The sequence below is a fragment of the Giraffa tippelskirchi genome, chromosome 2 (genome assembly GCF_054371585.1).
Source record: "Giraffa tippelskirchi isolate mGirTip1 chromosome 2, T2T-mGirTip1v1.2.pri, whole genome shotgun sequence".
Taxonomy (NCBI): domain Eukaryota; kingdom Metazoa; phylum Chordata; class Mammalia; order Artiodactyla; family Giraffidae; genus Giraffa; species Giraffa tippelskirchi.
Genome location: NC_137276.1, coordinates 100310388 through 100327648, shown reverse-complemented (window position 1 = coordinate 100327648; position 17261 = coordinate 100310388). Strand labels below are relative to the sequence as shown.

Here is a 17261-nt window from a genome sequence, read left to right as displayed (position 1 = left end):
GAACAGCAGCTTGCTTGAGGAGACTTAGCACCTAAATGGCTAAGCTGGGATTTGAAGGTCTCTGTTCTCTCTCCCCATTACCAAGCACCTCCAACTTAAGGCTCTAGGAATGGATCAGAACAGCAGCCTAAGCTTCAGTAAAGAGAAATCCTATGGCCTCACATGTGAAGGTGTGGCAAGGACTATGCCCAGGGAGGGGCCATGCTCCAGCTAGAGCAGAGGATGGATGGACGGTGAGGACCAGGGAGAAGCTGCGGTCAGATGCCCCAAGGACGCCCAGCCTTGTTGGCCAGGAGCTGTCAGACACTCCATAGGAAGCAGGAGTTTCTTCATTTGGAACCCTAGTTTACCCAGCATAATACAAGTATTGCCCCTACCACCTCTGGTTATAAAGGCCACCACTGAATGGTTGCTGCACGTGCCAGCCACTGGGCTAAACTTAGAGCACACATCCTTCAGTCCTTGCAGCCAGGCGAGGGAAGCTCCATTTTATACAGGGAGGAACTGAGACTCAGCTGCGAAGGAAGTGGCCCAAGGCCATGCTGTTAAGGGGTCTCAAAGCCCAGCTTTGGACATAAGACTGTCCAGATGCATGTCACCCTTCAGGGTGGTGCATTTAATGAAATTAATTTGTTGTTGATGACTTGCATAGTTCAAAACTGAAGTTCCCATAGGAACACACTTGAAGAATCATACTTCAAACTTTTCCCATGAAGTGAAACTTTATAAATACTTTTGTTTGCACATATTAGCATAGTACATGCCCCCCGCTGCACTGGCACCCACAGCCTCAGCTAGGTCCCACAGTGTGGCTCCTGGGCCAATGTCCTCCTTAGCCTGAGCCCCTGGTAACAGGAAGATGCCCTGAAGGTAGCCCAGCCCTGAGCACTTCCAGCTGCTGCTCTGATCCCAGCCAGCATAAGGGGGACTGTGTCCTATTGTTGCAAATAGAATTGACACAAACAAAAACACAACGACCTCACTCTTTTGGCCAGCAGTTCCTTCCTGCAGGCTGAGAGGCAAGTCTTGTTCTTTCCTCTCTCCCTGGAGGTGGGCTAAAAGCTGGAGTGTTTGCCTAGGAGCAGGGAGGATGGTGGTGGAAAGGACTCAAGCCACCCAACCATCCCTAACAAAGGGCAGAGGGGTTGTTTCAGAGCCCCACTCGCCTCCACTCACCCTCTGTGGTGGCTGCTCTGTGCAGAGCAAATGCCCTTGGTATGCGGCCCAGGCCAGGGGAGGCCAGGGGAGCCTGCCCTAGGCTAGGCAGGCCACCGTGTGGCACCTGGCAGGATGCCCTCCCCGCAGCCTGGCCCCAAGCACCTGGGGCTCCCCTGCTGATTTCATTACCCCACTCTTCATACTGATGGGGAAGGGCTGGGACCTTGTGTTGGAGCAGGCATGGCACAAGGCTTTCCGAAGTGGCCAGCAAATCCTGACTCTCCTTCAGAGCTGGCCTCAGACCTTTTGTCTAGATCAAGGAGGGGGAAAGAGCTTAGACCCCTAGGCTTGGGTCTGTCTTCCTCTTGGGCCTACTTGAAGCAAGACTCAGGCTTAAACAGCCCAAACAGATCCAAGGCCACAATGAATGTATAAGAAATAATTAGGTCACTGGTGACTACTGTGGAGGTGGGGAAAAGAGTCCCACTGCCAGAACTCAACTAACATTTCATCATTAGACGTGGCTGTTCCCGATTCACGTTTTTTCCCTTCCAGCCACCTACCTCCCCACTGTAGGTCTCACAACCTACCTTCCCACTGCAGGTCTCAAAGTCTACCTCCCCACACTGTAGGCTAGATCTCATAGTCTACCTCCCCATTGCAGGTCTCACAGTCTACCTCCCCACTGTAGGTCTCATGGTCTACCGCCCCACTGTAAGTCTCACCGTCTACAAGGGATTCCCTCCTGGCATGGAGAGTGATTCATCTCTTAGACCCGATCTGCACATATGACTAACAATAAGCCTGGTATTTAAGCAAACAGCAATCAGCGCACCCCTCGGTGGCCCATCTATTCTCAGACATCCTCAATTCCAATACAGTGGACCAAGGATGAGCACTTAGAGACTGGGCCTCTCACTGGCTGCTCCTCACAAAACCATTGCCACGTACCACATCCCTTAAAACAAGTGCAAATTTATCCCAAGCCAGTACATTATCGTACAGTTAGCTCCAAAGCAGTGGCATTCCCAAGATACCAAGTAAATGCAAATATAAAGCCACTCTTGGGCAATTTCCTACCCAGACCACATAAAATGTCCACAGGGGGAAAAATTCCCACTATCAATGACCCCACCATTAAATATTACATAACGGAAAGGAAACACTCCACCATGAACAAGGACAAGCAGACACAGAATGTGGGAGGATTAGCGTTCTCAAAATCTGTGCTAATAAAACAATCTGAAAGGGGCTATAAAAATAAATACATTTAAAATAATTGAAGAAACTAAAATTAAAATAGAAATCATAAGGGAATATCAAGAAACTATGAAAACAGGGCAGGTAGTTTGGAAAACTATTTGAAAGTTATACTAAAGAATGTACTTTAGGGAAAACGAAGTTAAATCAATAAGGGTGGGTGAAGTGCAAGAAGCAATGGTGAGCAAAGAAACCAGGAAGCTTGTGGGTAAATAGAAATAAGTACTGAATTATTTATAAATAACAACTATAGTAACAATGACCACTGGGAGGAAGTTAAAGACAGGCAAAACTAAAATATTAGTCAACAATAACATGGAAGATGGCTGAGGATGGTGGACAACCAAACATTACAGGATCCTTATTTTGTTCTGTTGGAGAATAGAGATATTCATCAGTTGTTTTTGTTGTTGTTCAGTTGCTAAGTCATGTCAGACTCTGCGATCCCATGGACTGTAGCTCGCCAGGCTCCTCTGTCCATGGGATTTTCCAGGCAAGAATACTGGAGTGGGTTGCCATTTCCTTCTCCAGGAGATCTTCTCGACCTAAGGATCAAACTCATGTCTCCTGCATTGGCAGGCAGATTCTTTACCACTGAGGCACCTGGAAAGCTCATTCATCAGCTGTAGAGTTTGCTAAATCATGGTTCATTGTTAAAATGTAAGGGTAACTCATTCAAAGCTAGAAAAATGTGACATGAAACTCACCAGTAATCATTTATGATACTGTGACAGGCTGTAGAATGATTTCTTTAACCTCTGCCACATTGTCACAGAGAAGGCAATGGCACCCCACTCCAGTACTCTTGCCTGGAAAATCCCATGGACGGAGGAGCCTGGTAGGCTGCAGTCCATGGGGTCGTGAAGAGTCGGACTCGACTGAGTGACTTCACTTTCATTTTTCACTTTCATGCATTGGAGAAGGAAATGGCAACCTACTCCAGTGTTCTTGCCTGGAGAATCCCAGAGACAGGAGAGCCTGGTGGGCTGCCGTGTATGGGGTCACAGAGTTTGACACGACTGAAGCGACTTAGCGGCAGCAGCTAGAGCTTGCAAGCCGCAACTACTGAGCCTCCATGCCACAACTACTGAAGCCTGCATGCCCTAGAGCCTATGCTCTGCAACAAGAAGAGCTACCGCAATGAGAAGCCTGCACACCACAACTAGAGAGTAGCCCCCACTGCTCACTGCAACTAGAGAAAGTCCATGCAACAAGGAAGACCCAGCATAGCAAAAAATAAATAAAAAATGTCTCTTATTTTATTAAAAAAAAATGTCCAACTGATTTTTTATAATGATGCAAAAAATATTTCATGGAGAAAAGAGAGTCTTTTTGACCAACGATGCTTAAAGGATTTAACATCCATATACAAAAAGAAGAAAAAGAACCTTATAAAAAACTAACTCAAAATGTAAATGTGAAAATATGAAACTTGTAAAAACACATGGTAGAAGTTTTTCCTGACTGGACTGTAGCAAAAAATTCTTAAATGTGCCCCCGAAGCACAGGAGGATTGAGGGGAGTCTCACAAAGTTGGCAGGGGTGCTTCTGGGCAATGGATACCACTCTGAGCTCTGCCGTCCTATCCCACCAGAAAGTTTCCTTGGCTTTTCTCCCCAGAGTGTATCTGACAGTCAGAACATATAGAATTATGTACCCTCACTCCCTTGAAGCAGTAATGGGAGGCCACTTACCCATGATGGTCTTGGTGTATTGGTAAGGCTCTGAGAGGAAATGTGGGAGGGTGAGGACAAAGGCCCCCAAAGCTAGCAGAAGACCTCCAATGCCAATCAGCTTTGGACGGTGCACCCGGCTGCCAAAGTAGCTGACGAAGATGATGAGGATGGCGTTGCTGATCTGCAGAGAGAGCAGAGGAGCCAAGTGAGACCAGAGGCTATGTCCTCTCCCACCCATAGTGGACCTGACCATCAAAAAAGAGAGGCAAGAAGCTGCCTGGTGTGACTTAAGGGCTCAAGCAGAGCTGTGGTATGGTGCCAACTGTGGCCAGAGATTCTTACAGGGGGCCAAGCATGCAGTTTCAGCTTTCCCCTGTTGTCAGAAACCCTTCCCAGCTTCAGCCTTCTAGGCCGGACCAAAGGAAGTATCTAGAGACCATGGGAAGTTCAACCATCTTAGGGCCAAACCTTTTGGGGCCAAATTCAAGAAAGCCCCCTATTCTGGCTGGCTTCTAGGAACAGTGCATGTTCTCTAACTAAAGTCCCTAAGGACTCTGATCTCATGGTCAGAATAACCACCAAGCAACATGCACTATCTCATTTCAGCATGCAGCAAGATATTTTGCAGATGGCACAATTGGGTCTCAGTATATTAAGTAACGTGCTGTGTCCATGAGGTCAGGAGGTGGCTCAAACCAGAATGACCTGAGTTTAAAGTGCCCTGTCTTAACTGTGCTGGTCTACTGCCCCTTGCAGAAGTGGGTTTCTGCCCCAGAAGTTCTGCTCCTAATCAGCCCTGGCCCTCCCTGGGTTGGTTTCCACTTCTGTGAATGAGGGATGAGGATTAAAGCGCCCTGAGTCCCTTCCCAACTGGAAACACCAGTAACTAATGCTCCTGGTGCTCCCTGGAAGGCGTGTTCCCTGAGCCCCCCGAAGAGGGGAATCAAAGACCCCAGCTTGGGGGGCAGGCTCTTCAATGGTAAAAGAGAGGCTGGCAGATCTTCTGACCTGGCAGATCTTCTGACCTTGACTCCAAGATGGTTATCTACCCCAGAAAGTAAGTTCACCTGAGCCAGAGGAGCCCTGGATGTCAGCACTCATAGCCCCCACCCTGTCCATGCCACAGTCTCCTTCCGGCTATTAGAGCCAGTGCTCCTGTCTCAGGAAACAGGGACCAGAGGCTTGGTATGTGGCTCTTGCCATGATCATCAATGACCTTCTCACTGCCAAGCCCACTGGCTAATCCTCTTCTCACTTGATCTCTCAGCACCTTTTGATTCAGTTGACCATTGCTCTCTTCCTGAAACCCTCCTTTCACTGAGTTTCCATGGCACCACCGTCTCCTAGTTTGCTGCCCCTGGCTGTTCCTTCTCAGTTCCTTGGCTGGTTCCCTCTTGCCTCCCTGATCTCTCAACTCTCAGAGCTCAGTCTCCACACCTTGGCTCTTATCTTGGGAGCTCAGCCAGTCCACGGCTTTCCTTGTTATGTATGAGCTTCTAATTCTCTCATGGGGGGTTAGAAGCACATTTCTATAAATAAATGTCATACTTATCACTAGAATGATATGTGAGCAGAGATTTTTTCTGTCTGTTCATTCTTGTCTCCCCAGCACCTAGATTGGTGTTTGACACACAGTTGGTGCTCAGGAAATGTTTGTTGAGTAAATGAATGAATGAAGGAGTAAATGGTAGGCTTTTCCAAGAAGAGGAAGGATTACCCAGGAGATCCCTCCTGTGTGGCCAAGAAAAAGAATGGTTTATGACACACAGAGAAAGGGAATATGGAGGTGGGTGAGGAGGCCTAGCCTGACTGAGAAGTTGCTCCAGTTCCTGGCCAGATGTGGTTCTAGGACATTCTGTAACCAGTACCTGGAAACAAAGCTTTGTTATGCTTCTTAGATTTTATTCCCTTCTTGTTTCCCTATCATTTTGCAGGAAGTGATTGTAAATGTCAGACCATATCAGCTAAGCTAACTGAGGCTGACTTGAAAGGTTTTGGAGAGGAATGGGGGAGGGCCCCAAAGGGAGGCTCAGGAAGGACTGGGGGCCGCCCAGCCCCAAGCACTGGGAGCAGACCGGGCTGGCTTCTTGGAGGGAACTGGGCCTCTATGGCTCTTATGACTGGCTTAAGCCCTTGGTTCCCAATCTTTCCTTCAGAAGTGGAGCTCCTTTGAAAAAAATTACTTTCCTTAATATAAAAACAAAAGAAGCAGCAGCAGCTATTCTAGCTGAGGAGAGGAGGGGCTCTGCAGCCCAGGCCACATTCCCTCAGCCCTGACCTGGCCCCAAACAGCTCTGTGGACTTCCTGTCAGAGCATTTGTAACACATCCCTGCCCATTAATGTCTCAAAACAAAGGGACCCAGGGCAAACTGCAGGGAGTATTAAGGGCTACTGTAGATGAAGCCGCTGCTTCATTGGCAGACGCTGACATCTTCCCTGCCAGCCAAGCCCCGGCTCCTGCTGCCGGCACGGTCCGACCAGCCCTCTCTCCCCTTCCCCTCACCGCTGGGCCCCACTGGCTTGGAGACTAGCCTCCAGCCTGAAGGCTCCCACCTCTGGAAGCTGGCTGCATACTCCAGGTGATCAGATGGGTTCGCCTTCCCTTCCACCAGGCCTGTTCTTTTCTCACACCCCTCAGGCTTCTGATAGGCAGCTGCCTTTTGGTCTGTGGTGCCTTCAGTCCCCTTGTGGCTCAGCTGGTAAAGAATCTGCCTGCAATGTGGGAGACCTGGGTTCGATACCTGGGTTGGGAAGATTCCCTGGAGAAGGGAAAGGCTACCCACTCCAGTCTTCTGACCTGGAGAATTCAAGGACTGTATAGTCCATGGTGTTGCAAAGAGTCAGACACAACTAAGCACCGTTCACTTCACTTAGCCTTCAATCCTGTGCTCAAGCAGCTACCAAATCCTGTCTTTTCTTCCTTTGCAGGATCACCAGGGCCCTCTTCTCCCCCAGCTGCTCAAGCCTGGCTTGGTGAAGGCCTCCTAGCCATCTGACTTCGGGATGCACCATCCTCTACCTCAGGTGTCTCCCAGGCTCCTCTCCAGAGGGTTCATCTTCACTGACTATACACCCGGCCCTGGCTTTGTTCAAGAAGCCAGGCCAGTTCCTTACTGCCCACCCCAAAAGCTGGGAGCCTCGAGCTTGACCATGAAGCTCCCTCTTACTTGGCTGCTCTCTGCTCTCCCAGTAAGACCCCTACTTTCTTAGTCTGTTTTTAAATGCTGGGGTCAGAATCGATAGGATTGGGACTTCCCTGGTGGTCCAGTGGCTAAGACTCCATATACTTCCAATGCAGGGGGTTTGATCCCTGATCAGGGAACTAGATCTCACTTGCCGCAACTAAAGATCCTTCATGCTGTAATGAAGATTGAAGATTCCACATGACACAACTAAGATATGGTGCAGCCAAATAAATAAATAATAAATTTTTCAGAAAATTTAAAAAAAAGAATCAATGGGATTGTTGAAGACCCCTTGGCTGAGTTCCTATCCTACCTACTCCACACATTCACCCATTTACTTCCCTTCAACACACACAGATACATATCCAGACACACACAGATACACAAATACACACAGACAGATACACAAATATACACACAGATCACAGACACACACAGTCATACACACAGACACACACAAAGACTCAGATACATGTAGAAACAGATATACACACAGAGAGATGCATATTTTCATACAAAGCACACACACAGGATTGTTAGGTTCAAGGATTTAACTTTCTTATATTTGCCTCAAACTATGCCCAAAGGGATGTCTAAAACATGACTGTTGAAAAGCTCATCTGAGTTTGGGAAAGAGAAATTAGACATCCAGAAAACAGTGAAAATATCACGTGGGCCTGGGAGCTCAGAGGAGGGTTTGAGGCCCACGAGGCCAGCAGGCATGACTGATGGGTCCCAGGGCTGTACGTGTGCAAGGGTGTGCCCGTCACAGTGGAAGAAGTCCATGGAGGAGGAGCACGTGTCAAGAGAGGCAGCGGTACAGATTCCAGCAGTATGTCCGGGGACTAGCTTTTGGGCAGAGTGGGGCTGGTGGACAAAGGGCAGGGCGGGGGTTGTAGAAGACGGGCTTTGGGGATCAGAGGGAGACCTGGGGTGGTGGCCGTCAGACAGACCTGGGCTCTGATCTGGTGTGGCCACCGGGATCGGGTAGGCTTTCTGCCTAAAAGATATGACCACTGTGAAGACAGTCCTCCAGCAAGGACTGCAGGGGGATCTGCCCTGGTGGGGCGGGGAGGGTTCCTGAGGGGCACTTCTGTGTGGGCCTGGGGGGGTGCAGGACTGAAGGGTAAAGGGGTGTTTCCAGCGAGGAGCTGGCTGGGGGATGAGCTGGCTGGAAGGTGGTGGTTGGGGGCCTCCGGGAGACCTCCCGTCCCCTTTTCAGCCCATCTCAGAAGCTGTCCCTGAGAGCCCCTGCGTCAGCCTGAATTTCATTAAGTCAATGGAAGATCTAACTGCACCTGGGCTCCTGGGAGGGGGAGTCTGTGGCCTCCACCCCAGAATAGTGGGCCTCACAGAAAGAAAAGACAGGAAGTCATAGACCTGTGACCTTGTCTGGGAGTCAAGGCCATTGAGTTGGCCTCTGGGAGCTGCTCTTCTACCTGCATGCCTGTGGCTCGTCTTCCTTTGGATGGGGATGGACGGAGGCCACGTAAACCAGTAGGTGGTCACAGAACTCAATCAGAGGCACGGAGTTTGGAAGCAGCAGGCCTGCACACCTCGGGCAAGAGTACTGGAGTGGGTTGCCATTGGGCCGCCGTTAAATGCTACGACTTCTTAACCGACCCTGTTGAACCCCGGTGCCCTCACCTGTTGGAGTAGGTGCAGAGCACCTGCTCGCAGGGGAGTGGTGAGGAGGTCAGGTAACTCTGGAGGCTCTCAGCTCAGTGCCTGGTGCCAGGGGAAATGTATCTGGCTGTCTCCATCCCCCACGGGCCCCCTGCCCTGATCTGCTCCTCCAGAGCCCCCTCCTGGATCCCGTGAGCATGGTGATGCTTGGGTGGGTTCCGATGGACTAGAGCATCCTGCTTACCTCATTCAAGCTGGAGATGAGACCTGAGGAAGAACTGGAGAGGCCAAACCGCTTCTCGATGGTGGTGAGGCTGCTCTTGAAGTAGGCACTATACAGAAGCTGGCAGAGCTGCAGGAGGCCATGGCACAGCACAAACACCTGGGAGGAGACCGGGCGGTGAGGTCCCTGGACAATGAGCCCTGCTGCCCACTTCTGCTCTCCACTCTGGGGCACAGAGGCCCAGCAGCCTGGCTCGTCCCCTCCCTTGTTCGTTGGGAACATTTTCTCCATCAGGTGGTCCTAGGGTGAAATGCCATCATCCTCAGACCAGTTTCACCCCTGACCTTTGTCAAGGCATGTCAGTTATTCCCATCATTTCAGCCATTCGTGTCTCACGGCAGGAAAACCACAGGATTGGAAAAGCATCCTTAAAGGTCTGACTCATCAGATTTTTCTCTGAGAGCTCTGCCCTCCCTCCTGGGTCCTGTGAAGGTTGAGGGTCACCCTCCCAGCCCATTGATGTCACAAACAAGCGGGGGGTCACACTGCTCCACGCCTCTTGACCGGGCCTCCATTCCCCTTCCCCATCAACATTCATCCCCCCAGACTCCCTTCTCATACCCCAGTGAGGCTGCAGGATGGGCTCTCACCCAGGCCATTTCAGTGAACACACCAGCCCAGCTTGTTACCACCTCTTCTTATACGAGGTGTTTGTGACGATGCTGGCTCCTCCTCTGGATGAAGATAAAGGCCTGGGAAAGGCATCCCACCCTGTCCCATAGGCCTTGTCCTGTGGGTGTGAGTAAATGTGACAAGCAAATGTGCTTTCTGTGCTTTGATGGGGACAGACACACAGTGGCAAGGGTGGAGAGGGGTTGTGGCATCTGGAGTTGGCTGCAGGCTCAGCACTCCTGGGTTCTTGGCTGTTGGGCTGAGAGCAGTCTCAGAGTCCCAAATCCCCTGGAAGTGCCCCTTCTGAGGACAGCACTTTTCCTTCAGGGAAGGGCAGAGTGCCAGTATGTTTCCTAGTTTGCCAAAACTCTTCCCTCACTGGAAGGGCTGGCATCTCAGGAAAGCAACAGGGATCCACCCTTATTTCTATTTCCTTGTTAAGCCAACCATCCACAGGGGCCCCGCTCTAGGCTTTGGGGTCAGAAGTGACATCTCCTCTCTAACCTGCCAATGTAAAGCCTCTGGAAGCCCAGGGTGCAGCCCAAGTGCCTGCTCATACATCCAAATCAAGGTGGCCAGCACACCACAGAACCAGACACCTGTCCAAGCACTGCCACTCCCCTGCTGAGCCTGCCTTCTTTTCAGCCCGTCTCGGAAGCTGCCTGCCAGGGCCCCTGTGTCAGCCTGAATTTCACTAAGTCAAGGGAAGATCTAACTGCACCTGGGCTCCCGGGAGGCAGAGGCTGTGGCCTCCACCCCAGAACAGTGGGCCTCATGGAATTTACACTGTCCCTCAGTGATGCAAATCAAAGTTAGAGGGAGGAAGGATGGGCTGAGAGGTCAGAAGTCAGGATCAGCTAGGAGACACTGTAAGCCAGGGAGAGAGGGCAGAAGCAGTGTTGGTGGCTCAGCTGGTAAAGGATCTGCTTGCAATGCAGAAGAACTGGGTTCAACCCTTGGGTTGGGAAGATCCCCTGGAGGAGGGCATGGCAACCCACTCCAGTACTCTTGCCTAGCGAACACCCATGGACAGAAGAGCCTGGTGGGCTACAGTCCATGGGGTCGCAGAGTCGGACATGACTGAGGAACTAAGCACACACAATCTCTATTTGGTTCCCTAGCAGTCTGAGGAGAGAAAGGTGATGATGTTGGGGGAAAAATCTGTCTCAGATCTTTTCCTGAAAGATATATCTTTGCTCTTTCCAGTAAATACAAAAATCCCTGCAGACACGAGGTGGAAGACTCCACCTAGAGTTAGGGGGTGCCTTCCTCACCTCACACCCCAGCAAAGCCTACTGCACTGCCAGCTTTCAGCCACTGCAGCCCTGTCAGATTGGGGTCCCTTACAGGCGCCCCAGCAGAAGTGCTGGTTGTGTATCTGAGCCCCTGGTTCCTGTGGACTCAGCAGATGAAGAGGAATGAGATCTGTGGTTGCAGGGGAAAGAAAGGTGGGCAAAAGATGCTGGGTAAAGAGACAGAAGTGGATAGAAGGTTCCAGTAGATTTCTGTCCAGAGCTACTCAAGGTCACAGCCATCTGCCTCATGAGTGGCAGGAGGAAGCCTGTCCACTCGCCACCCCTGCTTCCCCAGGGAGACTCAGCTCTGCTTCTCATGTACTGGAATTCTCAACATGTTGTGATAAAGGTACTTTGGAAAATGATCCACTCTCTCTTACGAATGGGGAAACAGAAGTCCAGAGAGGGAGAGAAGGGGGATCCTAGCGCCTCAGAGCTGAGGAGACCAAGGGCTCACAAGGGCAAGAATCTGCCATGGCTACTCTGTTGTGTGAGAACCAGGCTTGCCAGGCATCTGGAGAGCCTGGCCCTAAGCCCACAGCACCTGCTACGTCCAGGATACAGGCAATTTAATCTTGGATGCCTTACCATATTATCTTCTTCTGATCACCCCCTGAAGGTTAATGCCCCCCCAACTTGCCCCGCTCAAATTGTCTGTAGTCACCTTCCCTGGACACGGTTCCCTTTCTGCACATGTACACTGAAAACCCCATTTGGGGTGCCCACATCTCAGACTCCCCTCCAGAACGTCCCCCAGGGATTTTACGCTCAAGTGCATCACACTTTGTGCTGGACATGTCCATATTGACATTCTTAGCACCTCCCCCAGACTAATCTCTTCCTAAATAGGGCCCAATGCTTTCCCCCCACAAACCACTCCAGTTTTTCCTTCATTCCCCATCATGTTCGGTCAGTGCCCTAAGCCAGAAACCGGAAATCCTCCTGGATGCATGGTCCTCACCTCTGACATTTGGTGCCACTGTGATTTCATCTGGCGCCTCTTGCATTTGACCTGCCCTCACCTCCAGATTATGTCTAGCTTCAGGCCCTCTCTCTCTTATCTCCCTCAGATTCCTTTAACAGCCTCTCACAGATCTACTGTCTACTGCCTTTCAGTCTTCCATCTCATCACTCCAGGAAGAGCTTTATCAAACACCATTGTGAGCTAGTTACACCCAGATTAATACCTCTCACTGAAGGCTCCCCACCTTTCACAAGATGAAAACCAATGCCCTTTGGAATGTCATCCAAGATGCTACAGGTCCTGGACTCTGCCTGCCTCTTTGGCTCCATATTCTGCTAGGTGGATCATGTTTTACAAAGATGGCTACACCAATGTCTCCTGTCCCACATACACCTCTTACAATGTGACAATGACATTCATCCATCAAGAAGTGGGATCTGTGTTCTCTTCCTTTTGAAAGGGGGCAATCTTACCTATTTGCTTCTAAAAAAGAGAAGGAAGCAGAAGTGATGCTCTGTGACCTCTGTGGCTAAGTCCTGAAAGTTAATAGTGAATCCCCCAGCTTTTTCATGGGAACTTAGACCCCAGACATCACATTATAAGGAAGCCCCTCTTCCCTACTCATGGGGGATCCACATAGTGATGTTCCAGCCGATAAGTCCAGTTGAAGTTTCAGCCTGCAGCCAGCTCAGGACTCCAGCCTTCGATGCCAGGTGAGCTATGCCCACCAAGCCTTCCACAGATAGCAGATCCATGAGCAAACTAAGTGTTGCCATTGTTTTAAGCACTTAGTTTAGGGCTGATTTCTTATGTAGCACTAGAGCTAGAACCTCTCGTCCTTCAAACTTCATCAAGGTCACACACTACCCCACAGTGCACACTCACTGTCTGCATCTTTGCTCAGTCTTCACAAAATCATCTTTCCCATCTCTGTCTGGATAACCCTTCAGTGGTTCCCTTGCCCAGCACAAGGCTCAGCTATGTGTCCAGTTCAAAGTAGCTTCCAAAAGTCCTGGCACTTGATGCTGACTTCTGTGCAGAGGCTTCCAGATGGCTTGGCATGTGACTGGCATTCAAGGTGGCATCCAGCAGAGGGCTGTCAGAGCAGCCTGGGGAGAGACACTGAGGGCTGGGCCAGCATCCAAGGCAGTGGGGAGGCAGGGAGTGGTTGTTTAGAGGCTCCTGCAGAGGCTGAGTTGATAAGGCTCTTGTCCTTGATTTGAGGTGGAAGAAAAGGGGCAGAGTTTCCAATGAGGGCCAGGAAGGGGTCAAGGCTGTGCGTGAGATGGGGGCCCAGGAGGAGGAGTGCAGATGGAGAGAGAGGACAGGAGTTCAGGTTTGGAACACCCAAGTTACTGCATATAAAGTTAAAAAATACCAGTCTCCCTCTAACCAAATCAGTAATGAATTAACAAGAGTGACTAATCTCTACTTGAGCAGCTGATTGGTGGCTCGGACAGTAAAGAATCTGCCTGCAATGCGGAAGAACTGGGTTTGATCCCTGGGTTGGGAAGATCCCCTGGAAGAGGGCATGGCAACACACTTCAGTATTCTTGCCTGGCGAACCCCCATGGACAGAAGAGCCTGGTGGGCTACAAACCATGGGGTTGCAGAGTCGGACATAACTGAAGAACTAAGCACACACAATTTCTACTTGGTTCCCTAGCAGTCTCAGGAGAGAAAGGTGACGATGGTGGGGGAAAAATCTGTCTCAGATCTTTTCCTGAAAGATACGTCTTTGCTCTTTCCAGTAAATACAAAAATCCCTGCAGACACGAGGTGGAAGTCTCCACCTAGAGTTAGGGGGCGCCTTCCTCACTTCACACCCCAGCAAAGCCTACTGCACCGCCAGCTTTCAGCCACTGCAGCTCTATCAGGTTTGGGTCCCTTACAGGTGCCCCAGCAGAAGTGCTGGTGTGTATCTGAGCCCCTGGTTCCTGTGGACTCAGCAGATGAAGAGGAATGAGATCTGTGGCTGCAGGGGAGGGAAAGGTGGGCAGAAGATGCCGGGTAAAGAGACAGAAGTGGGTAGAAGTTTCCAGTAGATTTCTGTCCAGAGCTACTCAAGGTCACAGCCATCTGGTTTCACTACTGAGCTTACATGGACAGGACTCAGGCTACTAGAACTTATTAAGTACCTGCTCCATGGCCAGTGCAACATGGAGCAGCAAACACTTGACACCATGCAGGACAGATAGAAATCCATCCCTTCGTGAGACCGTGGGGCTTATGAGCATAAGGAGACAGACTGGTGGGAGAAGGAAAAGTTTGCTCACTGGGTTGCAACCCATCCTCCACCACCATTTAGACAACATGGTGTTGTGGGGTTTGATAATTGGGGTTTGGGACTCAAGCCGAAGCTCACATCCTGACTCTGTAATGAATGGCGTGAACTCTTACTATGCATTTGACCCTCTGACAGCAGTTTCCCCATTAGCAAACAGGAGCTTTGACAATACCTGTTCCTGCTGCCTTGGGAGGCTCGCATAAAAGGGTCTGTGTTTAAAGCCCTAGCAACCCACAGCGTGTGCTCCACATTCTGGAGAGATAGTTAATAAGCCCAGGCTCCCACCTCTCCCTCCTCCTGCCCAAATAATTGAACCTCTCTGTTGCTTTCCCATCTTCTGTGGCATGAAAATTCTAGGACAGAATTTCCCACAATGTGTTAGGCAGATCACCACTTGTTTGAGATGCTCCAAGTTGAAAGGATTCCCAGGATAAAAAAGTTTGGAAAATTTTGCATGCTACCATCCTTCCTTGTGAATATTTACAGTTTGTATTAGCATATTAACGTCTCTAAGAAAACCTTCAGTAAATACTGGCTTAGCTTTGTTTTACCCATGGAGAACATGGCTTCTTTAGCCATGTGACCCCCTGTGTACATCTGAAACGTCTACAGACTCTAACATTCTGCAGAATACAGTTTATGGAAGGATTCCATGTCCCTTTTAAAAGTAGCTTATGGTAGAATCTGGGTCTTGAGATTTCTTCACAAAAGGAAAAGAAAATAAAGATATATTACATGGCTGTATTATCTTTTTAAAAATAGCCCACCAGCATTTTCTGCCTCCTCATTCCACTTTTTTCCTTTTCCATAGCAGTTATTTCTTCCTAGGAGAGTGAAAAAGCTGGTTTAAAACTCAACATTCAAAAACTAAGATCATGCCATCTGGCCCCATCACTTCATGACAAATAGATGGGGAAACAATGGAAACAGTGACAGGCTTTATTTTCTTGGGCTCCAAAATCACTGCAGATGGTGACTGCAGCCATGAAATTGAAAGACACTTGCTCCTTGGAAGAAAAGCTATGATAAACCTTGACAGCATATTAAAAAGCAGAGACATTACTTTGCTGGTAAAAATCTGTCTAGTCAAAGCTATGGTTTTTCCAGTAGTCATGTACGGATGTGAGAGTTGGATGATAAAGAAGGCTGAGTGCCGAAGAATTGATGCTTTTGAACTGTGGTGCTGGAGAAGACTCTTGAGAGTCCCTTGGACTGCAAGGAGATCCAACCAGTTCATCCTAAAGGAAATCAACCCTGAATGTTCATTGGAAGGACTGATGCTGAAGCTGAAGCTCCAATACTTTGGCCACCTGATGTGAAGAACTGGCTCATTAGAAAAGATCCTGATGCTGGAAAATATTGAAAGCAGGAGAAGAAGGGAACAACAGAGGATGAGATGGTTGTATGGCATCACTGACTCGATGGACATGAGTTTGAGCAAGTTCTGGGAGTTGATGATGGACAGGTAAGCCTGATGTGCTGCAGTCCATGAGGCCGCAAAGTGTTGGACATGTCTGAGCAACTGAAGTGAACTGAATTGCTTCCTAAAATTACACCACACATTTATCACTTATGGTCATCACCCCCACCAAAATGCAGAATTCACAGAGGAAAAATGATGTGTGTTTTTTAAGATACCATGTCCTCTTGTCTGGAACAATGCCTAGTCCTTAATTGGGGTTCATTCATTGTCAAGTGAATGAATAGGTCTTAAAATAGTCTAACTGATGAACTCTCTTCCAGAATATATGTCCATCAGAGGAGCCATTTGGGAAGCTGCAGGTTTGTTCCAATGGTCTGTCCTCAATCATTATAAATTCCCTCTTCAGCATTGCTTTTAATCAGTCTACAAGCAACTCATCAATCATTAAAATCTATGCACTTTATTATATATAAAGTGAAATGAAGTGTTAGTCATTCAGTCGTGTCTGACTCTTTGTGACCTCATGGACTGTAGCCCACCAGGTTCCTCTGTCCATGGAATTCTCCAGTCAGTAATACTGGAGTGGGTTGCCGTTCCCTTCTCCAGGGATCTTCTCAATCCAGGGATCAAACCCAGGTCTCCTGCATTGCAGGCAGATTCTTTACCATCTGAGCCACCAAGGAAGCCCTATAATATGTAAACTATGCCTCAATAAAGTTAAAGGAAAATTTGACTTCAAAAAGATTTGCAATCAGGAAAGTATTCAAAATAATCTTCTGAGGCTTTGAAGGGAATTCCACAAACAGTTAAAAAAAAACAAAAAACAACTATGAGCATTGGCAGTGTCATTGGAATAAATCTGTTAAAGAGTTCACTTTGAAACCATCAAAATCCAAGTAGACATTTAAGTGTGTGTGTTAATGTAAACATCTAGGTTTTCATGTGTGTGTGTGTTAAAATTATACAAGTCTTCAGGCACATCTTGTAGAAGGAAGCGCGAAGGGAAAGTTAATGCAAGGGAACAACATTCTTGCAGGGTGTGGTGGACGGGAAGCTCTAAAACGTCTAACTGTTCATGTTCACAGCTCTATTCTTTTTCCAATCTTAACAAACATGGAGAGGAAATTCAGACAGGAAGGAAGCAGAGAGATTGGAGTGGTCATGGAGATCTTTCTTCTAACAGAGATGACTCTTTTCACCACTTTTGCCAAAGAGCTAAGAAAGGCTGAAAGATGCTGAGACACCAAGTGAAGGTTCAGAGTGAGACCCTAGGCCCCAGCCATACTTCAGAGCTCTATGTAAGTAAATAATCAGACTATAAGGGTAAACCATCAGGACAAAGAGTGAAACCCTTATAGCTCGGGATGAACAAGAAAGGGTCAAAGTCCAGCCCAGCCATAGTTTCTTCTGCTATGAGGGTTCATGACCTTCTTTTCTGAACTAAACAAAGAACTATGATCTGAAGCACCTAATTAGAATTATAGCGATACT

General features: G+C 48.9%; 1 protein-coding gene across 3 annotated transcripts in view; it reads right to left on the bottom strand.

Annotated features, from left to right (window-relative positions):
* SLCO2A1 (solute carrier organic anion transporter family member 2A1) overlaps positions 1 to 17261 on the bottom strand; it is an 85820-nt gene that overhangs the window by 35651 nt on the left and 32908 nt on the right. For all 3 annotated transcript variants that reach the window (XM_081574145.1, XM_081574147.1, XM_081574146.1), the window contains 2 exons: positions 9151 to 9288; positions 4113 to 4275 (listed from right to left, as the gene is read on the bottom strand). In XM_081574145.1, coding sequence (XP_081430271.1) covers positions 4113 to 4275; positions 9151 to 9288 — 301 coding nt within the window. The remainder of the gene's footprint in view (positions 1 to 4112; positions 4276 to 9150; positions 9289 to 17261) is intronic.